At 37.9% G+C, this 27,446-nt stretch overlaps 1 protein-coding gene across 2 annotated transcripts in view; it reads left to right on the top strand.

Moving 5' to 3' along the window:
- The first annotated feature begins 250 nt into the window (after nucleotides 1-250).
- The window catches only part of col5a1 (procollagen, type V, alpha 1), a 70,442-nt gene continuing 43,246 nt past the window's right edge, over nucleotides 251-27,446 (top strand). For both annotated transcript variants that reach the window (XM_087792155.1, XM_087792154.1), the window contains exons 1-4: nucleotides 251-677; nucleotides 18,261-18,428; nucleotides 22,513-22,726; nucleotides 23,356-23,518. In XM_087792155.1, coding sequence (XP_087648281.1) covers nucleotides 578-677; nucleotides 18,261-18,428; nucleotides 22,513-22,726; nucleotides 23,356-23,518 — 645 coding nt within the window. In that variant the 5' untranslated portion in view covers nucleotides 251-577. The remainder of the gene's footprint in view (nucleotides 678-18,260; nucleotides 18,429-22,512; nucleotides 22,727-23,355; nucleotides 23,519-27,446) is intronic.

Below are 27,446 nucleotides of genomic sequence, written 5' to 3'. Positions count from 1 at the left end.
ATAAAGAATAAAATTTGTAAGATATTTCTTAGGTAATAGTGCATTGTTTATCGTTAACTTTTCTTCTTTTTTCGTGTTGCTAAATAGACTTTCCTCTTTCTCTGAGAACATAGCGGTCTCGGGAGCAGCGTGTGGTGGGCGTCAAACTTTCACTGGACTTTCCCTCCCACTCCCACCAATGACAGAGCAGCGTGTCTGGGATGCGCCGCCGTGATTGGCTCGCCGCCACTGTCTGTTGATTGACTGACAGCTGGGGGCGGGACGGTGCTGGACTGGCACCCGAGCGTCTCCGAGCTGGAGGGGGTCCCAGTGACGAGTAAAAAAGTGGGCACCACTTGTGATCGGAGGCTCGGCGGGTCACTTGAGCAGAGCAGAGAGGAGAGAGGGACGGAAGGACATCCGTCCACCAACCGGAGGATCCCACACTTACTCACCCTTATGGCTGCCTGAGAATTAACGAGAAACCCCCTTCCCCCTTTTCTTCTCTTTCTCTGGGACTTTTTTTTAACTGAATTGTCCTGAAGCATAAAAGTTTGTCCAGAAGTGGTTCCACTTGTTGTGGACTTGCGCAGCCGTCATGGATACGCATATAAGATGGAAAGTAAAACGGAGGATAAGGGACCTTCAAGTCACTTTAGCGGTGATCCTGCTTTTTGTTACATCGCAAGCAAGTTCAGGTAAGAAGCACTCTGGCTGGAAAACGTCTTTGTTCTACGCCTGAGTCCACAGACACGATCGAACCTTGCAGGAAAAAGTCTGGTTGATGTTCAGATGCGCACCAGTCGCGCCGCGGCCGCGGGCACCCTTTCATTTATCTTTCATTTATCTTTCATTTATCTTTCATTTATCTTTCATTTATCTTTCATTCATCTTTCATTCATCTTTCATTCATCTGGATCAGATGAGAGGCTGATCGATGCTCCTCAGGGGACACATGGAAAACTGGCACTGGAGGAGAAAACTCAAGTTAAGTTAAAGATGGGATAAGACGCAAAATAAAGACATTTATAAGCAACAAATACAAAAATGATATATTTATATTTATATCTATGTTATCATATTTGTTTAAAAACCAAAAACCAGTTGCAGAGCCTGACTCATCCTAGTGGTCAGAATGGTTTCTGTCCATAAAGACAAGCCAAGTAAGAAACAATGATGGTACTTTAATTTAAATCCATGACACCATCTTTTCCTCAATTATATTTGCAATACCAAATTTTTTAAATGCAATTTTTCAAAGTCAAAGCCTATAGATGCCAGAAAACAATTTAAATGACTTTTTTTGTGAGGAACAATAACGTTCCTCACTTTAAAACTAATTTTGCTAAAATTTACATTTATAGTAGGATGATTTTCCCCAAGCAGCTAATCTCATTTTAAAGTCACTATTATCTGTGTGAGGATTTGGCAGTGGTAATGATAAGTAAGAATTCTTAAAAAATACAGAATTAAAAATGTAGTCTGATGGGAAAACGTCATGATAAGTTACTTTAAGAGCAAAAAAGCTACGTATGAAGCTCTGAATTATTCACTACGAAACAATAGCAGCATAAAAAAAGATTTCTATGGATTTTTTAAAATCTAATATTTTACATATATTATATTTACTTATTCTTTACTCTTTTTTATCAGGTTAGTATCTCTTATTCTTCTGCTGTAATTTTTTGAAATTTTTAAATTCCGTTTAACCAAATATGGTATCCAGGAATACTCAACAGATAACAAATCCAGTCATTTTAGAGGTGGAGCTTCTAGAAATGATTTCCAATTGGATTAAAATGGATTTACTTGGCGACTAGAACTAGGTGAGAATATTTTGTTCATTAATAATTGTTCATTATTGATCACTGGTTCAACTTTTGCATGTTGACTTTCAACTTGGTAAAAAAGTTCCAGCAGATTGAGAGGTAGTTGGGATCCCAGCTCATGTGGATGTTAGCAGCTCTGGGATGTGGACGCTACACTCTCTTTTTTTTTTTCTTTGACATTTTTCACTGATGAGCACAGATCTAGAGAAGGGAGGGGTCACAGCCACAGCCATGAGTGTGGAGCCGCCCCCACCAGTCCATATCAGAGTTTCCTAACAGTGATCAGTTGATCTGTTGTCGGGGCTGTAAGGTGACCCGGTGAGCCAGTGTGGCCCGGGTCGGAGCTGCTTATGTATTATTAGCACCTTAAGAAGCGACTGGCACTGTTGGGGGTCCCAGTCCAACAGGTGGATTCTTTTGTGTGCTGTCAGCGGCGACAGATGCTACGGTGGCTGTTCGTGTGCTGATGCCGACGACTGCTCCCAGGAAAATGTGTGGCAATCTTGGACTTGTTAGCATGGAGCTAAATAAATCACAACATGTTAGTTTGTTTTAAAAAGTGTTTCAGAAACACTTTTTGAAGCATATCATTATCGCACACACACATAGGGAGTCACAACTTCAAAACCTTCCATTCCAACCTGCCATTGAAATTAACTGACAATGTATTTTTTCCATGTCTCTGTCTATTAGCATGAATACATTTAATAACACAAATGTTATAAATGAACAAATAACTAAAGTTTGATGATGTTCTGTATTACCCTCAGGTGTCATAAATTATTTTCAAGATTTGTCACTCTTTGTGGTGCACCACAAAAACCTCCTCTGCTCTTGCATGCAGTATGCTGTGCGAGAGAGCTCCACAATTGCCTCCTCCTCTTGCATTGAGCACACTGCTATTAAAGATAGATTGCACATGCTTAAAAGGTTTAAAATGACTTTTTACACTACATGTACAACAGTGTGTAACACAGTTACTTGACAGAGTTGCCAACCAAGATCCACGACATTATTCCCCTTTAGTGTAAAGACCAGTGACTTTAAGTCTAGTGGCCTTTCAAAGATTAGACACTGCATCATGATTAAGCACACTATCAACCGTCTCTCTAACCTTGGCCCTTCTCCAATGGCTTATTCATTTGCTCTCTCTTCATCTTAAGATTATTGGCTGTTTCAAACAGACATATGAAATATTGAATTACAAGCAGCTTTACAAGCAGGTGTCTACTGTCACAAGGACACTAAAACTACACAAGTTTTACTCTACCATTTACTCCACAGCATAAGAACAACAGGTTGGTCATTGGTAAAATTTTAGCAAACTAAAATAAAAGGTCTTACATCACCTATCAAACACAAAGTCTCATAATTTCAGTTTATTGTGATATGTGTTTTATTATATGTTTATATTAGAATGTATAAATCAGATCAGGCCCTCCTTGACTTAAGTGCTACAGGCTGAGGGTCTTAAAAATGACAAGATAGTTTAGCTCAAACGTGCACCAACTCCCTTAACTATGACACCTTGATTGATGGATTAGGAACATGTTAAAAAAAAGATCCAACAGCGGCCATTTTTAATAAACTTGCAGTCTTCGGGTTGCATACTTCTGTGTGTGATTTGTCAGCTGTCTTGGGTTCATCTTGACCCAGATCAGATGACCTTTAGCCCTAGGGAAGAACCTGGATGTACATTCACTCATCTGAGCGCGTGCAGAGGCCTGCCTCTACACTCTCGCTTTACACTCCAACATAAAACTGTCAGCTATTTGTGCCGGAACCTCCCATTGTTATTTATGCAAGTTTGTTTCTCCTAGGCCATGAAAAGTTTAGGTATTTAAGTACATATAGAGAAAATCTCTCTTTCTTTGCTAGGTCTGTTGAACCTGAATAAAACTAAAATATAAAACAGCTTCCAACTACTGTTAGACTTTTTGTTGATATTTTAATGTGATAAAGTGTTTATCAACCTTTATTTTTTAATGTGCAGTCCAGACAGTTATTCTAGCTCACTGGTTAAGTTAAAAGCTGTTACCAAATTAGGGGTTCTTTGATACTGAAAGCTCAACCACCGACTATCACTTTCCACAAATGAAATTTAAATCTCTCTGCTGTGATTTATAGATGTCCTAGTTATGCGAAACACTAGCAGTTTGCATAATTGTTTCATATTTACAAACTTCTAGAATCCCACTTATGATTTTCGCCTCATATGAATATTTAAACATATAGTTTCCTAAACTACAGTGAAGTTGCTTAGAAATTTCCCGAAGGAGATCTCCAGAGGGATAAATAAAGTCTATCTAATCATATTTAATCGAAGATAAATGTGTTCATAATAAAAAAAAGTAGGCCAATGAAAATATGTGTTGTTTCAGAGCACAATAGATGGCGACCTAATGCTACCATGTGTATACAAACAATAAAAAACATGGAATACTTATTCATTTGATTAGATCCGCTTCAGGGAAACCTACGACATGGACTAACTGAACTCCATCAAACAGGATTGTATTTAAATATAACCGGCTCATAAATACTCCAGATATATTTATATATACAGATATTTCATGATGCGGGAGCTACAATGAGTTGCAGAGTTATAAACGACAAAAGTGTTTGTTCTCTGAATGACATTCTGAATATAAATATCCTCTGGTTACCAGAAGATGTGAAAGTAATAAGGATAATGATGAATAGTTACCACATTTAGGAACATTTGTTAAATGTTGTCATACTGTACCTGAGTGGTGTTTGACTTAAGAATTTTATCTGCGGTAACCCTGGCCTGCTGGGACAGCAGTTATTAAAAAATATTGAATACAAATATCTCTTAAATACAGCACAAACACTTAACATGTTAACTAAATCGACAAAGTTTAGATTTAGATTAGGTTTAATTTATTTTTAAACTCATAGTAACACCTTGAACAAGTTTACTAGATTATCATCACTGTGAAGTCATGTCGATCTAGATTAGCGGGTCCACGCATCTCACTGGAGGTCACCTAGCCCTTGATGGTAATGGGAGCTTATTTTAAATGTGGGAATAACCAAAGAGTTCGCCCGACCTGGAGGTCAGGAATGACTGTGGTAGGCGCCAAAGGTCGTGACTTTCGGATATATAGGCACAGGTTTGCAGTTTCATGGCTCGAGGGGAAGTTTTTTTCTTTTTTAATTATCTTAGCTTTTGTTGAAGAAGAGCGTGAAATAACTCACTTGACAAGACAAGTAGCTTGGATCTATTGATTAATTAAATCTTAAGGAAACAAATAAAACAACTCTCTTGAACATCCTCTTGTCACTCATTAATTTCCTCATCATTCATCCAGTTGTCGTCTTATTCTAACTTTCCAACATTCTTAAACCCACACACTCTCATCTCTCCATGTGTTTAAACATCGGGTCAACTAAACTGGCTGTCTCTGCTTTAAGGCAGTGCTGTGTAAATAGTATTACATGATTATAATCCTAATCCTATCAGCTCTGATGTTAAACCTGGTCCACAGTTGGAGTGACACCTCCCCATTGTGTACTACATTTTTAGCATAGTGAAAGTATGTTCATCTATTTGTATTACTCACATCTCTCAAATGAGATGAGAACATTCAAGATCTCTGAATAAAAAGAAAGTGAGTATATAGTTTAATACAAAAAGATAGCTCACCAAAAAATGTTATTTCACAAATGTTCTTATCACCCCCATGGGATGGGGGTTATTTTCCAGTAATCCATGTATGCATAATGAATGACCGCTACATTTGCCTGTAACTCCTAAAAGACATAATAATTAACAAAATAATCCCAACCCTTAGTCGACATGAGGGTGAATAATAAAAGAGTGAAATTAGAATTTTGGTTGAACCATCACTTCAATGTTACTATTTGGTTCATTCTTAACTCATCTATATATGTAATTATCTTCAGAGCCACATTGAAAAGTAGTCGGGTCTGATTTTCCCCTAAACCATGAGTTTAAAACTTTGTTGACAGTATTTTGGATGTTTTTCTATTGACAATAAAGATGGTTTACAACTCTGTGATGACATAAATCAGCCTCATAGAGGATGTTAAATGAAATCCATCCGGTTTCTGCACATGAAACATTTTCTACTATAAATCACAATCGACCTTCTCCGTTTTGAATTTGTTCTACTGAGTTGCTCTTTTCTCAAATTATTTCGATCAATGCAGTCTTTTCAAGAGTCTCACGAATGCTTTTTCTACTTTGGTTTGTTTGGATCAATTACCCTGAGGTTTTCAGATGGAAGGTTTATGTTCGTTGTCTGTGCTCACGCCAGGCCGGCTTCAGAGTCATAGGTATAGGTGATCATACATACTGAAAAAACATTCTTGGAATTCTTGATTATAAATGAAAATATGGATGGATTTGAGCAAGAGCAGTGAGAGGAAGCCACAACAGCTTATCTCGACCAATCAGGAAACATGATCTAGTTGAAATATGTGTGGTATCAGAAATGACGTCCGTTTTGTTTTGTTGTTTTTCATTATGGTGGGATAAACAGAAGAAAGGCTTCGCTGTTTGACGAAGCACATCTGGACTTTATAAGCTCCATTGTGCTGTCTGCCCAAGCCTCCAAAAAGCCAGCAGAAATGTCTTCCAGATGTTCTCTTACCATTCTTTGTGGAAAAAGGCAACCGCAGAAAAAAAAGAAACGTTGCATTTTCTTAAGAAAATACATCGCACTGCGCTGTTTTTTCATTTTAGCGACAATATGCCTAATCAAATAACATCTGTTAGAGCTGAGTTTGTAGAAATAACAGCGCGTAAGACATGTTCTAGTGTTCTCACACACATCAGGATCATTAAAAGGGTCACTTCGTCTGAGCAAGCCAAGTTTATGACAGGGTTAAAGGTCGTATACAGCTGGTGCGCAGGTGTTGTTAATCTTTTTAAGGCACTTTTTATACAAGGTTCATTCACATTCAGGATAACGGCACGACTACCGCAGAATAAACGCCAACTTTTTAATATTGATTAATTGAATTAGTAAATGAGTTTCTGCTTCTGACATCTAGTGGTCTTTGTCAAAACCAGAAGTTATTTGTAGTTCAAAACCTTGATTTCAATTTATGAAAAATGTATACCACTTGCTGCTTTTAACCAAGTAATCCACTGTGGTTCATTGAAATGGCCCTCGAGTACAAACTGGGCTCCTGGTCCACCAAAGAAATAACCAGAACAAGTAGTTGGATTCTTTAGCTACTGTCAAAAAGCATTTGTTTTTGGAGAAGGGTTTTAGGCTTCCTAAATCCTTATCATCTCCCAATTATCCTAAAAGTTTACTGTGTCATTGCTCTCTCTCATTTCTAGCTTTACCATAACATCTGTCAGATTATATTATCTTTTTGTACCTGCAAGAGACTCTTAATACTTCACTGTCTCTTGAAGCAAGGGTTCCATTGTTCCTATCGCTGGCTTGTCTTGGCATTCATGGTGAGCGAGTTTTGGTCTTCTAGAGGAATAACATTACCATCTACCTTCTCTCTGCCAAGCCTTCTTAGGCTTTCCTGTTAGTAGACCTTGAGCAACATGTGTGGGCTACGAGGGTGAACAATTTCACTGACTATCACTAGTTGAAGACTAGACTAGACTAGGTCTTTTATGCCAGAAATCTTTAAAAAAATGTTTCTTTTAACAGCATGAACTTGTATTCACCCAAAGGAAGTTTAATAAATCATTAATTGAACAACGTACACATATGTTTCTAGCAAAATAATCATCTGTAATATACTGGCTTTAACCTTCGTGGACTAATGACGCATGTTAAAGGTAAAGCAAAAAACACAGATGGTGTCAACATGGGGTAAAGAAACACTGACATCACTTCCCAGCTGCCTTTTGTAATTAGTCGGTTATTAAGTATTTCAGTTGGTCATTACCAGAGTCACCTTAATGTGGCGAAGCCTGCAGTCGTGTCTAATTAAAAAAAAAAAGCCTGTCGCTGGAATCTTAAGCATTAACCCTAAACTGCATGTGCCACTTTATCCCATAAATGAGGGCTTTGTGTAAGTCAATGAAAAAAACAGCTGTTGTAAATCAGCACTAATGTCTGATAAGACCACAGGGGATGAAGCTAAATATGCAGGACACGGTATCGACCTTGTGTCGGAGCCAAGGAGATCTTTCATCACACACAAATACTCCTTTATTTTGGCTTTTTTTTTTGCTTTTCCTCTCTAGACTAATTAAGGGTTAAATGATTGTTTTGAACTTCTCAGTGGAGCTCTTTGGACACAAGGGTCAGTTGAAAGTTTGTAAATAAGTTTGAAGATGGAGATGTCGGAATCAGGAAGTTTAATGTGAAGTATAAATGTATATTTGTAATAGTGCTATTATCTATTGTTTAAGTCAGCATGTTTTGTAAGGATTGTCTGCTGCTTTGTTTAGTTGCATTATTTATTTCTGCCATGTTTATCATCTGAATCAGTTTTTTCTTGTAATTTTATAAGACTGGTCCATTTTGTTCTGGTCTATTTCATTCTATCCCTAATATGTGGTTCAAAAGATATTTTAAAAATATTTAATTTGACAATTGACGTGTTTAAAAAAAACGTTATACATAATTATACATGTGAATCTACATTAACAAACATTCTTCATGTTTGTAAAGTCACACTCCAGACTACTATAAAAATTATGATTTTTAGGGCTTTCATTTCTGGCTATTTTACTGGCAATGTCACTAAGAGTATCTTTATAAATAAAAACTATATATTCAAACAAAAGTCCTCAAAATATTTCTCAAGTCATGTTTGCATCATGTTTCAAATGTAACCCCCAACAGGTGGTAAGATAAACTAATCAACTCACACCTGGTCATAACAGTTTTTCTGGTCATTGGGGTTTCGTAAACTGTGACTGTTCAAGCATCTCGAAGCCTCTTGAGGTCCCCATTATTCAAAAGATGATGAGGAAATTCGAAAGCAAATGGTTCCTTGTTGATCTTTATGTCATTTTGTTGCGGGTGTTACTGAAATCCCTTAGTAGGTAAATCTGAGGTAATTGCAGGTTAGTAAAGATACAAATGGTGACCTGGAGAGGTGTGAAGATACTATGAAAGGAAAAGTTTGTCACATTTCAAAGGTTTAGCTTTAGCTACTGTCTTTGTAGTTTTCTGAACATCTGCATGTCCATAGACAACAAACCACTGTAAAGCTCTCTCCCTTGCGAACAAGTTGAGTATTCATTAACAACTGTAAAAACTGAAGGATGAAAACTCATTTTCTGTGTAACGGGGTATTATGATCATCAAGCATGGAAAGCAATGTATGACTCATTGTTTCCAAACCCCCCCTTTTCTCCTCCCCTCCCCTTAGAGCAGAGCGAAGCCACAGGCCTGGCCGGCTGAAATTCCCAAGTGTAAGCGTTTCTTCAGAGAGCAGAACACTTTATTCGTCCTGCTAGGACGCCACGATCCTTCATATTCTCTCTCTCATTCTGCCAAAACAAAGTAAGGGAAGCAGTTTGAATGCTTGATGAGTGGTTTTGTACCAAAGAATGTGACGTAAGTTGAAGCAACAGGATGTGTGTTAGCAAGATTGTTTAGCGATACACATATTTAGACACCAACAGTCTTCAAAGATGTATTTAATCCACATATTTGTAGATTTTTCCACAACGATTTTGATTCTGAGGTTCCCAGAAGTTCAGACGGATTGTTGTGGGGTGGGAATTTCAATGGGTCTTTCAAGTAATGGTCTCCTTTTGACCTATAAACACTTGTCAAGAATACAAATCAAAAACACAATTCTATTTTATTTCTTGTGGTCAGGCTTGTAGATATTACCTTGCACATTGAACCTAAAGTCGTGTATGTTTTTGTAGGGTGTTTAAATGACTGATGGTAGACGTAGAGGCAATCAAGTATGGATCCAAAAGTTTCAAAACTTGTTGCATACATCGTGCACGTATCCGGTTAAGCTTAAATGTGTCTTAATGGTCTTTTTTCATTTTTTTCATGATTAGTTGAGCACTAGATTTCAGCTTTCTTCCACTGTGACTTTCTGCTTCAATCCAAACCAGAACCTCCTGCCACTCTCAAACTAAATTATTGTAACTGTCAACACTTGTACAATTGTACTCTGCACTATTTAAATTGTTAAATTGAATTTTTACTTATGTGTACGATACATTTTTTTTATGTTTAATGTTGCTCAACTGGACCAAAGCACATCTCTAGTTGGGGAACCCCTCACTGAGAATGTCAATAAAAATAAGTGTAATACTGATTCTGCTCGCAATAAATGGTTAGCAACATTATTTGGTTTGTGTTGTTGGAATCACTCTCAATGTCTGCTAGTGCGCTCCCCAAGACAGATGTCAGCACTGACTTTTCAGAGGCTAAATTGAAACCCAAATATTCAATTGAATTATTGAGAGGAGGTTTCTGTAAAAGGGAAGTCTAGCAGCTGAGTAGTAAAGGACAGTAGATAATTGTGATGTGTCTTTAGCAAATGTGTCTAGAGTCTGTGATGACATTGTAAAACCTCTGCGGTTGTTCTTGTTTACATCGCCACATCAAGATTAAAGTTGATCTGTCATCGAAAGTGTTTTGTATTTCGTGGTGTTCAAAGGAAGTTCAATTTGTAGTGTAATTTAGCCAATTGTGGTCTCTTGAAAAAATATATGAATCCCATTATAAGATTTTTTTCTTTTACTGATCTGTTAAAAACAAAAGAGAATATATTCTAAACTTCTGGTTTCAATTACAATAACATATTTGCTAATTTAATTGTATTTGAGGTGATTATAAATGCAGCTGACTATTATATGGTCATGGACAAGTGTTTTCATTAAATAAAATAATTTTGACATTCTTTTTTAAAACTTTTATGAAATATTCTTTAAGACTTCCACACCAGTGTGTCATCGACACATTTAAGCCAGGAGTTCCATTATGCAGCAGTATTCATCATCAACAGGTTAAATTTCACAGCAAGGCTGATCTGGAAATGGGCTTGTATTTTAGTATTCAAGTGGCTCTTCTATGTCACAGGGCTGTCAAAACTGGACGAGCAAAAATCAGCTGGCCTGGATAAAAGATGAGATATGACCCCTATAATCTCGAGGTGCGGTCAGGAATCCAGAGTCACTTTTTCCGTCTGTGTCCACACGTGAGGTGAAGGGAAGCATCTGGTTTTAGAAGAATGAAGTGTCACTGGAGAGCTGCGGTGGAGAAAATTCCCAACTCTCTAGATGTCTAAGTTGCTTTTAGAGGGAAATCTGCAATGTCTGAAGCAGTTTATGAGTCTGCCAGTTGTCGAGTCAGACCCAGTGTCTTTTTTCTCTTTCACCATTTAATATATATATTTTTTCTGTTATATATTTATATGTTTTTAAGAGTAATAATTTTTTTAAATGCCAGCTCATTTCAACTTTTTTTTTTTAAGTCAAACAGGTTTCTTATGATAACAAACCTTTTCACTAGGTATAATTTTATTATTGTTTGTTATTTTTCTACACATTTATTATTACTAAAATGAAAGAGCGTTTAACTTTCACTTTTTTGGCGGTTGCATTGTCCACTGTTATGTATTTATTGTTTTTTACTTAAATATTTTTGAAACATATATAGTATATTGTTTTTTTTCTCCAGTCATTTTAATGTCCCAATATTATATCACCAAAAAATATATTTTACTAATCCTTGTGTTCACAGAGAGAATATGTGGAATCTGGATCAGGTTGAGTTTAAGGTGTGTTTGATCCACTAGAGCTAATGTCTCCAGTATGATCCCCACCTCTGGTCACATGAGACCCCCCCAGTGTGGCTACATCAACAATGAGGCCAAGGCAACCTCTTGATATTCTTCACTGGGCCAATAAAGATTCTGCTGAGAAGTAGAGTCCCCAAATCCGGTTGGAAATCCTACAATAAATCCTTCATGAATAAAACCAGGAATATCAGTTTCACCTGTCCAGTTGTGCATCCTGAGCCTCTGGCTTTTATAACTTGATGGACTCTTAACAAGAGAAAGGTGATGTATTTGAGGAGGGAGAAGTCTTGTCTTGTTTTCCAAGTGAGCCCAGGTCCTCTGCACAGCTGCTAATTACTTCATGTCCTCAGCGCCAGGTCAAGCATGTGCCTGGAGAGTCCGGCCTCACTTCAGGAAGGGCTGGATGAAGAGGAGGACAGGGGGCAGAGAGGGAAGCAAGAATGTTAATCCCCCCCTCCCCTCTCCATGAAAACCTCTTCATTCATTCGTTCTTCTCTGAGTGTCAAAAAAACACAACAAGCATGTGTTTGCTCCATGATGGATCTATCCACCAAAGTCCTGGCATGAGCCCCAGTCTGGGTTATGAATTCTCCTTTCCAAAGCTGCTGCAGAAAGATAAACCTCATCATGGAAATACATCAGAGTGAGGAGGGGGTTAGGAGAGGGGTAAAGTGGCGTGGAAGTATTTAGAAAAACCACTTCACTGAACTCGAATGGGGAAGAATTCATTCTTTTATGGTTTTCTCGTAAATGGTACATTTACAGACAGACAGACGGACAGACAGACAGACAGACAGACAGACAGACAGATAGACAGAGAAAGACAGAGAAAGACAGACAGACAGAGAAAGACAGACGAACAAGCTAATATTTAAAGATCCAATTTACTCTTTTGAGATGTTAAGAGTCCAGCCAAAATGAACACCTCCAAAGAGTCCTCGTGAGAAAGCTATACTAACTGTGCCACCAGTATGTTTGCTCGACACTAACACTTACCACTGAGGCAACCGAAGAGTCCCACTAATAGACCACTTGAAGAGAAGCGTACACATGCCCGAGTCATACAAACATGTTTCTGTGTACTTTGGAAGTGAAGCTGCTTGCATGCGGGAAGGTAGTGGTCGTCATTTTTAGCATTGTGGGCCCATGGGTCAAGTGGGTAAACATCTCCATCTAACAAGGTGGGACTGAGACCAATACCTGTGGCTGAGGATGTGGTCGGGAGGTCTTCCTGCTGGAGGGTCAGGAGTAAGTGACAGGAGGGAATGAATGGACGAGTGTGAGAGTGAACCTTTTTTTAGATCATGCTCGGGAGAAAACCAACACATTCTCAAATGTGTTTTTTTGTCTGTATCTCTTGCCTTTTGTTTTGTTTCCCTTTTTTTGGTGACTCTTTGACCTTAAGATGTATTTGCTATAGTTTGAGTTTTCCTTTTTGAAAGGAATGGGAAAAATAAATCTGTACCTCACTTGTTCCTCATCTTGAACATTTCCTACTCAGTTTTTTCTCTCCCTGTGTCCAAACTATCTGTCCTTCCTTACTTTGTCTACACTGATATCATCTGGTCCTTTGTAGTCGAATGAACATTACGAAACATTTTGTCACCAAGCTCAACAGTGATTTAGTTTATCGATTGATTGCTGTGTTTTTCTGTGGTTTTGCAAGTCTATTTTAGATTTATTTAAAGGTGTAGATGAAGAGGGGATGCTGATGACAGTTTTCTTCTGCTGACATAGAACATGTTATTACTTTGCATCAACAGGGATTGGTTTTAGTGTTTCAGTCTTCCGGTGGTATTTACCATATGAAGTCAGCATTAGACACGGACCACAGGAAACTTCTGCTGGGGAAGGATGTGTCCATAAAAGGAAAGGAGGAGACTGTTGGCACGGACCGGGCGTCATACAGGCGAAGGAAAAGGTTACAGTTGTTGGTGAGACCGTCTGAGAGGCGTAGACACAGTCAAGCGCCACTATTAGAGCTTTACGGCTGGGGTTTAATAAAACAACACACTACGTATTTAAGCTTCACTAACTGCTTTCTAAACTCCAGCGTCCAATTTATGTATCTCCACCAGGGTAATAGGCGGTTGCCTGAGAGGGCATTACCGCGGCGGCTCTTGTGGCGGTCACTGGGAGCACTTGTGGCTGTCTGAGCAACGACTGCGAGGCTGCAAGTTTTGCTTTCGGTCGACCAGGATTCTTGTTAAAAGGCTTCTGTGTGCCAGTTTCTTTAAGCTTTTGTGTCGGTGGTTGAGAAACAATAGCCGGTTTTGTCTGTTCCACAAATTACTTCAGCCGTGATTGTGTGTAATTTAATGTTCTACAGCAGGGTTTTATGGATACATTTTAAATGATGTGTCAGCTAAAACCTAGACTTGTATGACTGAAGTCACCATGTACGGACGTCATAGAGGCTTAAAAGTGAATTAGTAGCTACAATTATCAAATCTTTATCAGCATACGTGTGTAAAATAAATCTGGAGTCGCAGAGACAGAAGACATATTAAAGAAACCTAAAATGAAATGCCTTCAGTAGCTCTGCTGGAAATAACCTTTAGTTTCTGACCATTAAGGAATCTACTCCCTCAAAGGCAAGAGAAGATGATTACGTTGGTAACAATATGTATGGCCACAATATGTACTAGTACTGCTGTGGCCCGAACAACTTTGTAAAAAAAAGTTGTTATTTATTTTAAATGTTTATTGTTGTTGTTGATGATTAAATATTTGATAATATACACAATAAAGGAAAAAATCGATCAAAAAAACGTTTATAAGTGTCAAAGTTAATTTTGCTCCTGCTTATTTTCTTTGATTAAAAAATTCAAATATTTATCTGAGAAATGCTCTTATATGCAGTGTTGGGCAAGTTACTTTAATATAGTAACTTAGTTACAGTTACTAATTACATCTTCTATAGGAATTCAGTTACTTTAGGTTTCTTGTTAATTTTCAAAGTATCTAGTTGCCAAAGGTACCTTAAAGTAAATTAGGGGTGTAACAGTAGTAAATAATGTTGTTGATACAATTTATTTGAGTCTCAACAGGCCGATACAAATTTTTGCCCATTTAATTTTTTGTACTTGAAACATATAAAAGTCACACTTTTATTTATTAATTAAACGTTGTTTTATATGAATAATTCCATTACGTTCTATCTATGTATCAATGTCTGAATATAAATAGCATCTATGGAAAATACAATAACAGATGACACATTTCCCTCTGTTGTTCTCCCAAGTTCCAACTGAATTAAATGTGAAGACATGATGCAACAAGTAATATAACACAGTAATGCATGCACATTAATGTGTTACATTTTCTGACAAAGAAATTTGTCACAGCACTTGTTACTGCAAAAACAAATGTAATTATTGTAACATGTTACTTGATAAATTAATAAAAATAAATAATCAAATATAAATGTATTCGGGAATAATATTGTTATAAGAAAATAATTTGTTTACATATAGAACACATATTAAATGCTAAGCTGATATGCTTTAATTACACACCATACACAAATAAAAAACGAATAACAATATAAAGAAAAAATATTATTGTTAGACATAGATAAAGAAAACATTATGTACAATAAATAATGAAATTCAACATAAATGAAACTAAATATTCTGTTATTCTGTAAGTATGAAGGGGCAGTAATAATTAGAAATCATCATCTCTATGCATATTTCCATTTTAACCTCAATTAATGTCTTGTCTAATCACCAGAAACTTCAACTTTTCAAGTTAGCTTTACTGAAGCAACAGCAGCTTGTGAAGGAAAATAGACTCTCCGGATCTAGTCTTTTCGTCTGTGACAAATAAATGAAACCAACCAGCTTTCAAAGTAGTTCTTGGGTGGTATCGTATTAAATCTGCGAACCATTAGAGAACTGGTGGAGGGTTAGTTTTACTAGACTGACGAATGAAAGAGACTCATAAAGTCCGGGTTGGATCATTTTAGAGATGCAACTTTGTGCCATCAAGATAAAGACAGATTGTGTTGCTCTATATCTAGGCTCAAGTGTTTTAGTCTCATTAACATGATGTTTCGTGAGAGTTCATTTCTGTGGTATTTGTTGTTTAGCATTTTCTGGCAGTAGATTAAAAAGTGTGTGTTGTCAATTAACCTTTTACAGCTTTATAACAGTTTATTTGGAAGGAGCTCTGGTAATTTGGCAGGTTTCAGGCATTATTTAAGATAGTGGTGGGTTGAAGAAGCTTCATGGAGCTTTGTACTGCTATTCACAGTCCACTAGATGTAAACCTTGCTCTAACTCTTTTTTTTTTTTTAAACCAAACATCATTCTTAAACTGAGGTCGCCACCTACTGACCTTTGAAATCGAATAAGAAACTGTCTTATGAAGCTTCATCAGCCCATCACTACTTATAGCATTCAACCAGGAGGAACACTTTAACTCCATGATCGCTAGATATTACAAGTAAGAGATTTGAAGATACAATGGTTATAAATAAATAAATTGTCTAACTGCCATTTTTAGGACATTCCTTAATTAGTGAACCCAAAGATCGCTTCTTTTGATTGATGGAGACTACGACAGAATATGTATATATATCAAATGAATGATTGTAGCTCAGTTACTTGATTAGCCTGTGTCTGAGACTTTGGTTCAGATTATGCCCTGCCATCAGAGTTAGATTGTTTGCTGAATAAATAACTTGTTGTGAAGCACTAAGGGTAAGCATAGAAATCGTCAGACAGAGATCTAAGGATATTCAAACCAGTGACGTTCTTTTTAAGTAATATAACCTACATTAGATTTAACCAGAGTCTAAAGAACTCATCAATTAATATTTGCAGAAAGGTTGGTACATCTTGAATCTTCGCAATCACAGAAACTGACGGGACAAAGATCCAAAAGCTAGACCAAATACAATGCATTTTTAAGGATCTTTTCTTTATAGAAAAATCTTTCAAAACAGAGGAAAGGAGATATAAATCTTTCTTCTCTCCTCAAGTATTGACGCGGTGAGGGCTGATTAACAACCCATCATCTCTGGAATGTTCACCAGTTTTCTTGACAGAGTGGCATATTTCCGCCTGGGGCTTCGTGGAAGTTTTAAAACTCAATTCTGTCATCTCCTTCAGTTCATTACTGAAGTCCATTTGTCTCCGTGACTCTCAGTTAAGGAGTGTAACTCCTGTGACTGGAGGCTAGTTCAGCAGCAGGGCGCGGTGCTTTCGGATTCACAGCTAGAAATGAGCTTCCATTAACAAGCGTAATGATGTTTCCTGCTGGCCTACACATTAAGTCAAGATGGGATAATGGTATTCTTCCCAACAGGAAAAGTGGGTCAACCCTGGAGATATTCTGTATCTTTGACCTACATCTCTACGAGCCAGACATGCAGAGTGTTTGTTGTCCTATCAGAATCTAGTGTCCAGTCTAGAGTGAGCTCTGGGGTTGAACAAATACACATGCTCGCCACTGAAGGCTCCAGAAGGGTTTGTTTTTCATCGGTGTTATCTCACACCGTTGCTAATGGATTTAAAAGGGAGAGAGGCGGCCGGGGATGCTGGGGCCACACCTGGGTTTGGGCCTAATCTGGGGTAGGAAAGCTAAGCAACTTCACAGATGAGTATTGTGTTGGAGTCACATTGGCTTGGTTGTGCGTCTTATTGAGTTTCTCCGCTGTGTCTTTAGTTTGATTGGAATTGACTGAGCTGTTACTTAAATATTTCTTCTCTCTGGCTAATCACAATATTAAGTTCAACTTTCCTCCTCGTTTAAAAAAAAAAGAAAAAAAAAAGTAGTATAATCCTAGACCTTCTACATAAATATCAAGTATATGCTAACTCAGAATCCTGCTTAGCTAAATGTTGGTTTTGACATTGTTATCTTCAGACCCATTTATCAATGAAAAATGTCTTTCTTGAATTAGATTGATGAATCCATGCAGCCGTTAGCTGTTATCAGCATACTCTACAGATAATACTGTCTTATTATATTATCATGTTGCTTAAATATACATTTAAAAAATCACTGCAGTTATGCGGACACTGCACTGATCTGTGGTGGTGAAGAGAGAGCTAAGCCAAAAGGCAAAGCTCTCTGTATACCAGGCAATCCACATCCCTACCTTTACATATGGTCATGAAGCAGGTAGGCTGGGATCTCCCTTAGAGACGCAATGTTCCACCCCCTCCAGCTCTCTCTGGGGTCTTTTGTGTGTCTTGTTTTCTCTGGGAGTGGTGTGTGTGTGGTCTCTGCTGCCCAGACTCCTGTACCTGCCGTGTGTGTCATTCACACTCCGCTTTGACTTAACGACACAAAAATGTGGACACAACAGAAGCTTTTGTTGCAGAACTGTGTCATAAACTCGGATGGCATTTGTCAGTGCGACCATTGCTACAGGCGCAATCTAGATCTCCTTCCTCGTGTCCGCCAGGACAGGCTCCCTCTGGCCTGAGAGGCAGATGTTTGTTCATGGTGGTTTTGGCACACAGGGGTGCGGTTCAGGGTCAAACCATGTTTCACGTCGCCCTGACCCAGAGCCGTCCTGCGGCGTCCCGGTTACAGCTGGGATGGCAAGTGTGCTAATTGTACGGTTGTGGCTAAAGTGAGGCAGCACTTTGAGGATAAAGTTCTCATGTAACCCATGATCTTCTCTGGTTGGAGCTATTTTAAAGGGTGCCAAGTCATCAAATCTAACACGTGTCCTTCTTTGTTTCCCCGCAGCTGAACCAGCAGACCTCTTGAAGATACTAGATTTTCACAATTTACCCGAGGGTGTTTCGAAAACAACGGGTTTCTGCTCACATCGGAGATCAACGCAAGGACCTGATGTTGCTTACAGAGTGTCCAAAGAGGCCCAGCTCAGCGCACCAACCAAACAGCTCTATCCAGGTTAGTGTCAGGTTCTTCTTTTTTTCAACTTTTCTATTCATTGGTGCAGCAGCTGAAGTAAAGAGGTCAGGACTTACCTCTTTCCAAATACATATTTAAGTCTCAGTGGGAAGACATCAATAGATACATCAATAGACTTTGTATCTCGACTCTCAGACTCTTCTCTAAGTATGGCCCTACATTTCACAAGATGCTTAATCAGCATTTTTATCTGTTAATTTTATAAGCGTTGTGTTGAGTTTTGGATCTTAAATGACAAACCAATTATTTTCTGGAAAAGTGACTCACAATACATTCATTCTTGTTATTAAAAATGAAAAGGAATCTCAAGAGTCAGTACCGGCCCAACAGTTCGAGAAATTCAAGACCAAGAATCTGATCTAAACTAAGGTTGCTGCTACAATATGTGCAAGCAAGGGTTACTACAAATCTAACCAACTTCCGGAAGTCACTCACTTAAGAATAAGAGTTTTCCCTTGACATAAACATGATCTACAAAACAGATGCATGGAAAGCAAAAACAATAAATTGTCAGGGAGTTATACACAATCAGCATGAGTCATATAAACGGATAATGTAAACTCCCCCTGCTGCCCAACTTAGTCATGACACGTATCAATATGATCCAGCCTGAAGCACTTAGGTAAAAGTCTTGATCCATGAGCCATTAGCTTAGCACAACATCACCTGGTGGTTTATAAAAACATTAGCTTTAATGTGCTCTAAGTGAATCTGACTCAGTTAGGCTAAGCTCATGACTCATGGGTTAATAAGGGTTACAACATGAGTGAGCCTCAAATCGTTGGACTCACTACTAAACTATTGTGAAGCAAGTCATTTGTGCTCCATCTGGTTCGACTTATAGACAAACACGATCCCTTCAGAAACACAGTTGGCAGATTTCGGAGAATTCCAGGCCTGTAATATTGGAGGTGGGAGGAGCTGGAATCAGTGAAAACAGAAGGGGGAGTTCGTGGTTTGTCTTTTCCTATGGTGTCGTGCTGACGTGGCAGTTGTTCCTTCTCAAACCTGGCACGTTCCTCTGACTCTGCCCGGACTTGAGCTACGATCTTCTCTACAGTACGAGGCTGATGACCTGCTTTCCAGATTATAGTTATTGTCATGCAGCCTGAACACTGATGTGGCGCAGAGACAAGGAGGAACCCCTGTAAATGGAGCTCAGATTGAACGGCTCCTGGTTTATGATTGCTCACTAGAAATTTGATCCAGGTCCAAGCCTCTTTTGTTTCTTGGGCTTAAGGTAAATTCCCGAAGAGTTTCTGCATTCTGTCTTAGTCTTCATCAAACAAATGCGAGCTTTGAATCTCACAAGAGACTTCCCTGGATAGCATGCAGTTTGATGTTCCACAAATGACATTGTCTGAAATCTCAACAAGATTATACTCCAGACCCCTGTAGTCTCTTCTGATATCAAAAAAAAAAGAACTTAGTTAGAAGATATTTCGACTATGGAAAAAATAAACTGTATTGTTGAATTTTGTCCAATGTTTGACCAATCACAGTAAAGTGTGTATGGTTTAAAGTTTGTTTTTTCTACAACGGCGTCATCACAGGATAGCATTCAGAGGTGACTGGAGACTGTGACGCTGCTGTGATGACAAGCCGACACAGACGTGTCCTCATTAGACAAACAGGAGATGATTCATCAGCCCCACAAAATCATCATAATTTTAGATTTTATGATGTGAGTGAAGAGTGATGACAGAGGCCAGGTGGTGCTCTTCAACCAACACTCTCACCTAACGTTACAGGAATTAACGGTTTGATGAGGAACATCTGGATTGAATCAGCCAAAATTCCTGTTAATGCTTGATTTTTTTTGAAAGAAGGTGTTAGATTCTATCTTTTCTGTTGCTCGGTTTCCTGATTTTATTAATCATAATTCATTTTTTAATTTACGTTTTCCTCAACCTTATTGCCCCTTTTCAATCCGAGGCTCGACTCTCCAGCAAACCGTCCACCCCAGAAATCCTGTCTGAAGACAACACCTTTTAAAATGAATTGATTGAGCAATATTAAACTTACTTTTGATCTGCTTTCCAGTACGACTATACTGATTTATTGAACCATTACGAAGGTTCAGTTACAAACCTCAACTCCAGTGGGCTATGTTTATATTAAAAGTGGCACCACAGTACGAACTACCTGAAATCAACTCAGCAGGCAAACACTCAAACCTCAAAAAAGGGACAGGAAAGAATGAGCCGACAGCAGACGTGAGGTCTCGACAGAGTCAGACCCGTTTGTCAAACTCCTAATTGCTGTTTTTTGAAACTGAAGTGTCATGGGCCGCCATGTCTGGCTTTGTCGTTCATTTTAAGTCTGAAACTGAAGGTGGTTCAAATCCCAGAACGTCTGGCACCGTCGTCTTTCCATTCCAGACATACATGGAATGAGGAATGAGGTATCTCTCATCTGGTGGTCTGAAGAAACCGTTTCGTACCATTCCTCAGAAACCTGAGCTTTTCTCAATGACCCCTCGCTCCCCTCCCCACCTCACTGTGTCCTGTGGAGCTGCAGACAAAAGAGCCTTCTTAACATTCTTCTGCTCTTTTACTGCTAAATTTTTCTATTTTTGACTTCTCCAATTTCAACGTCTGAACGACTACACCATATTTTCAAACGTGTTTATCTAACTTTTTTTTTGGTCTAACAGATGAATTAACTGTTAAATATAAAATTTACAGACTTACTATAGACAAATTATTACCTAAAAAATCTTAGACCTTTTCATTGTACTTCCTGTTCAATGAAAGAACTAAGAAATGTCATAGTGCTACGTCAGTTAACTATGAATATGGAAATAAGTAATCATTTAAATTATATTTATATGTAAGAAAAAATAGGTGGCAATTATTTTTAAACTAGCAAAATGTAGTAGTATATAGAGTGTATATTTAAAAATGAAATAATTTAATAAACAAAATTATGATAGTAATGATTGATTATAATAATAGTAAATCGTTAAGTAAGTCACACAAAACAATTTACTTTTTATTAAAGTTTTATTAAAAAAAATAAAAATGGAAAAAACAACACTTTACTTCAATTGATCACAGATATTTATAATCTTTACCTCTTACTGATAAATAATATATGTATTTTCTTATAGTACATACAGAAACACATTCTTAAGTCTTACTAAGTATTTATAAGACAGCATTAAAAAAAGTATGAAAAGTGTATTTAGAGAAGAAAAAATGAATAAGCTTATTTTCTTTTACTGTATTTTGGGTACTGTACATATCTAAATGCATTGTGTTTACTGATGTACATAGTGAATTTAATTTAATTTAATTTTTTCTTATTTGTTTCTTTAAGTATTCTGTCCGGTTCTTGTTAAATGTATACTAGTGCATAAGTGACTTTCCCTGCTGTGGGATCAATAAAGTACAATCTAATCTAATCTAATAGTATTATTTTAAGGAAAATCTTTTTCTTCATTATTTATTTTATTAAATAAATAAAAAGTATTTCAAAATTCAGGTAAAGACTTCCGCAGTTCAACTTTGTGTAGCTGGAGAACGTTGTGTCTGTCTCTGTCCTTTTTAAACCCCAGAGTAAACCTTCTTCTGTTTCGATCTCAAAAGAAACACCAAATTCCATTGGAACGTCTCAGCATCTGGCGGATCCATCACCTGTGTGAGAGTGGGAAGCAGAGGCAGAGGAATAGAGGGAGGAGAGGGAGTTTGTTTAAAAAACTCCCTTTGTATCACATGTTTTCGTTGTTAAGCTTCTGCATCTGAAACTTACTTACAGTTAACTTTACCATAACCAGCTCGGACTGAGGAGTTCCTCAGAGCGGTTTAGAATTTAGAACTTTATATTTCAGTGGCAAGTTGCCCTAGACTTCACGGGCTGACCAAAAAAAAAATCTTTGTCTTTTGGCTCAGCTCTTTCTTCACTGCAACATATATAGCGTTCTAATACCTGTCCATCTCCATACCTCCATAAAAATTCGCTTAATCAGTGATTCAGACACTTATAATATCGTATAGAACAGAATGTGTCAATGTCTTAAACTTTGTCCAAGGTTTTTGAAACTCCCTTCCGCCTCCACCAGGTGATGTTTTCCCAGAGGACTTTTCCATCCTGGCCACGGTGAAACCGAATAAGGGCAGCCAGTCCTTCCTGCTGTCCTTCTATAATGAACAGGGGATACAGCAACTGGGAATGGAAGTTGGACGGTCCCCTGTCTTCTTGTATGAGGACCACATGGGAAAACCCAGCCCAGAGGACTACCCACTCTTCAGAGGAGTCAACCTGGCGGACGGAAAGTAGGTTAATGATTCGATAATAATAAGAGTCATGTGACAAAAGTGATCAAATCAAAAGGATAGTATAAGCATGCATGCTCCAGTCAGTGTCATAATAACACAAAACCATGCTTATATCCACTGGCATATGAGTTGGGGACATTAGCAGGTCACTAGGTCACTTACTTTTCACATTAATTAGGCTTATTGACAAAAGTGAGTTTTATGAACTTTTTCTGCAAAATGAAGGTTCTATTTAATTTAATTAGGTTGTATTCTCTTGTGAAGGTTGTATGTTGTTTTGGGCTTGAACATGGCAACCCTTATTACGAGAGAAAATAAATTGCATTTTTTAGAAATGTCAACTGTGTATGATTTAGAGGTGAATTTTTTTTTAATGATATACCTTTTTCCAAGTAGCCGACTATAAGTAAACGTGTCAATACTTCAATGTTTTGTATGTTGTCTAGTGCACGTCATTTTCAACACACAAACTAGGGAAATAATTTGAATTGTATGCGAATGAATGAGGATTTAAACCAACTGTAGCAAGTAAGAAATTCTGCGATCTGAACGACCCAAATGTTCTATTAAAATTAGTACATTTGTATCTCATAACTCGTGTATCTGAACACCTTGCTGTCCTCTAGGTGGCACAGAGTGGCCATTAGCGTGCACAAGCAGACCATCACCCTCATCCTTGACTGTAAAAAGAAGACCACCCTGAAGTTGCTGCGCAGCCCCCACCCTATCATTGACACCAAAGGAATTATTGTCTTCGGAACCAGAATACTTGACGAAGAAGTCTTTGAGGTGAGTTTGGCATACTTTCAGTTTCAGCACGTTTAAGTACTGACACACCTCTTCTTAGTTGTAGTGACCTACAACCCTACCTGCTTCTGGCTATTTCTGTCTATTGCTAAAAAAAGAATATTGCAGAACCAGTAAACCTTTAATTAGTTATTAGCTAAGGGAATACTTACACTTTACCGTTAATTATTAAAGACGTAAAGAACAAAGTTTCTGGTCATTATATTCAAAAGTTTCAGGGAAGCTTTCTCACTTTTTCTGAGATTTCAACAAAACTTTTCTATCCCTATATTTTTCTCAGTCGCTGATGTTTGAATTAATGTTCACCCACCTTCTCAATTTGTTTCCAACAATCGCTGATGTGTTTCCATTATGAATACTTTTCTCAGTTGTAGTAGCAGATGAAGGACTAATGCTGATGTGAATCTTTACCTTGTGGATGTGAATGATGGTTGTACAGAGCTTTTGTGAGGATATTTGTGGCTTTTTGTGACACACACACACACACACACGAGGAGGGGGAATACTGTCTTCTTTGTCCCGCCAACGTTGTGCTTGTTTAAAGGAGGATTACTGTGCAGGGTCATAGCTCTCAGTAATAATTAGGAACAGAGGCTGATTGAAATGAGTGATGCTGAGCCAGATGACCTTTAACCTTTCGGGCATCACACAATGAGAAAAGATGACATCACTGGTGTCTGAACACAATCAATGTGCGTCATAGTCACAGAAATGGTCATTAGAATCAGTTGTCGTTCTTCTGATAAACATTTATCGTGTAAAAAAGTACAGTACAGTACATGTGTATTTGCCTTTCCACCATTGATTTTTTATTTATAGAAGAGGGGTATTGTGAGAGATTGTTGCTGGAGTAAACTGGACAGTTATAGAAAAAGTAAAATGCTGATTTGTTCTGTCGTTAAAATTGTGGTTGAAATGATGGTTAAAATAGTTATTTTCTGTGAAACCAACTGTTAAAATCTAATTGGTTGGTAGGTTAGGAAGAAATGTACATGGGTGGGAAGCAAGTAGATACTTGGTAGGTGGGAATAAAGTATAGGTGATGTGGATGGATGGTATTTGGTTAAGAAAAACAAGAGTATGTATTCATAGTAAGCAGATTGATACTGGGATGGTATGAGGTATATTTCAAGATATAAGTTTGTGGTCTTACATGTTTGAAGATTATTGTTAGGTTTTTAGGTATGTTGCTACTTAGTTAAAAGGTAGTTAGATGCTTTACTTTTGGGTTATAGGAAATTAATGCCAACCAAGTCACTTTCAGGGATTTGGTTGGCAGAGAAAACAGGAGGTTGGATGGACACGTAACCTAATTATCTGGTTGGTTTCGTGCTCTTTGCTTCAGAATCAATGTGTCTTTGTGTGAGGTTTGAAATGTTCAACTATGGAATAAATTCCTAAACCATGTCATGAGTCGTGTAGTAATACCCGCATCACTATCCAGGTGAGCAAAAGGGTTTCACGTGACCCAGCTGGTCAACAGAAGACAGGTACTGTGGGAATGGAGGGATATTTAGTTAGATGTTTGCAGCCCTCTTGCTGTGCGTCTGCCAGTTAGGAGGCAGTACAGGCTCCAGTGAGTTCACAAAATGGAAAATATGCCACATAGTTTCCAAATTATACTCCAGACACAGAGCTCTCCCCCCAACTCTTTCCACAGTCCAGTCTGCTCCTCTCATGAGTTGTGTCTAACAGGGTTGGAGGGATTTGGCTGAAAAATTATAGAACATCTTTGTAGAAGTTCTTGATGGACTGAAATGACTCAGATATTTCTCCGTGAGAAATTTGTTTCCCTCACATAAAGATCACCTTGAGCCTCTGAATGCTATAATAATTAGAATGGCAGTTGATGAGACTAAAAACTAGGTAGGTTGTTAGGGAAAATACAAGGCAGTCATGGATGTTTGGAGGAGGGTATTCGGTATTTGAAGCTTTAGTTCCCCCAAAATTCAAATGTAACTCATTTTCTACTCACTCCCATGTCGACTAAAGGTTGGGAATATTTTCAGAGTTATCATTTTCATTTAAGAGTTATAGGGAAAAATGTAGATCCATTTTATCGTAGCCAATGATGCTCAATTGTCGTTGTCTTTTTTTTTTTTGTCCAAAAAAAACCACTTAAAATTATTAGAATCCCTCTGTGGTGGTCGTCTGTAGCATCAGTCTGGTATTGAAGCCTTGACATGAGGAATGCTTCCGAAAAACTTGAATAAGTATATATTTCTAGCTTGTTTTTTGCGGACGCTGCTACGGTAGCTTCAATCCAAGACGGGCACTACGGAGGAGCACCATGGAGGTATTTGGATATTATTAAGTGTCTTTTAGAACAAAGATGAAGACGAAGACAATTGAGGTTCAGTCGCTTCATTCACGATTTTGCCTATAACTCTGAAAGGGAACGAATTAGCCTGATAATAATCCCAACCCTTCGAGCTACCACTTGCTCAATTGTTAGGCGCTATTAATGGATTAATGAGGCCTCAGCATAAACTTTTTGATGCAGTGTCTTCATTTTGAAAAAACACTAGATGGCACTCTCTGCATTATAATGTTTGGATCTGATCTACTAAGTCAATAAAACCTGACATGGTTTTCAAACTGAGAGTGCCATCTAGTGGCCTATCAAAATGAAGGCACTGTATCATGTTAAAGCATCAAAGAACTGATGCTGTATCATGAGACCTCTTCAATCCATCACTAGTAGGGACCCTGAAGACCAGATGCTAGGTATATGGGAAAATGGAAGGTAGGTCGGAAGATTGCTACTAGGTAGGAAGGTTGGTACATGATAAATGGAGGGATAAGGGAGATGACTTGGTTAACGATTTGTAAGCTTTTAACTTGGTTGGTTAGAGGGTCGATAGATCAGTAATCATTTGTAGCTACTAATGGCAAAACTAATTGAAATATTTAATGTCATTGCACTCATTACTGTAGATAAGTGTGAACGTAGGTAGCTACTCTGGGTTGGTGTAAAGGGTAAAAAGTCGGTACATGGATACTTTTAAATATGGGGAAGAATAAAATACAATTGATATTATAGGTAGGTGAGAGGACAGGCAGATCAGCTTGGTAGTCATTTTGTGGGTACTTGAAAGGGCACATGTGCTTTGGAAGTTAATGACTGCAGCGTTTACAGCAGACTCTAGTTCCAGCCCACTTTTGGGGACTGAAGTGGTTTGTGGCCTGTTGACTGACATGGACTCTGTGGTCAGTGGCCTTCTAGAATGTTCCCACCGCAGTTTGTTTCTGACATTAAAGTCAGTAAAGGTAAATCTGAGGTGTAAGGATGAAGCAACACTTGGTGGGACATTAGTTATAGTTGGTGATGGATTTGACTCATTAGACAAGTGACAGTTCAGCTCATTTGACTGCCTGGTTATAAAAATACATGAGTTACATAGGTCAAAGTCACTTCCTGTGGAGATTTATGGTATTCATTAATCAAATGATTAAATCCTGAGCAGTAAATTAAAAAAAGTCATTATATAAATCTGAGTCATCTGATTTTAATGATTCACTCAAAAATCGGGACTCAGGGATTAAACGAGTTTTAACAATTTCCTATCTAACAACTACAGTGACTCAGCAATAGCCTATAACTACCTTTGACAGTCTCTCAGAATACTTGAATCAGAGTTGTGTAACTTAGCTAATTTTGTGTATCTGTAAAAAGTCAACAAGGGATGGCCAATGATTGTTTAATGATTAGTTCAAATGTGAACGATTCTTTCTGTATTATGTAAATCTTTTCTTTTGGTTTTGCAGCTTTTAAACTTTGTTTAGCCTCTCAGACCCCTTTGGTGGAAATGAATGTCTACACATATTTGAACAGCTTCAAAAGTAACATTTGAATGCTTCAGGGTTCTAAAGCAGTGAATTTGAGTTTTTGGAAAACAGATTTTCCAGT

The sequence above is a fragment of the Callionymus lyra genome, chromosome 5, assembly GCF_982586985.1.
Source record: "Callionymus lyra chromosome 5, fCalLyr1.hap1.1, whole genome shotgun sequence".
In the NCBI taxonomy this organism is placed as follows: Eukaryota; Metazoa; Chordata; class Actinopteri; order Syngnathiformes; family Callionymidae; genus Callionymus; species Callionymus lyra.
The sequence above is the reverse complement of the archived record's forward strand: the minus strand, read 5'-3'. Positions and strand labels throughout refer to the sequence as shown.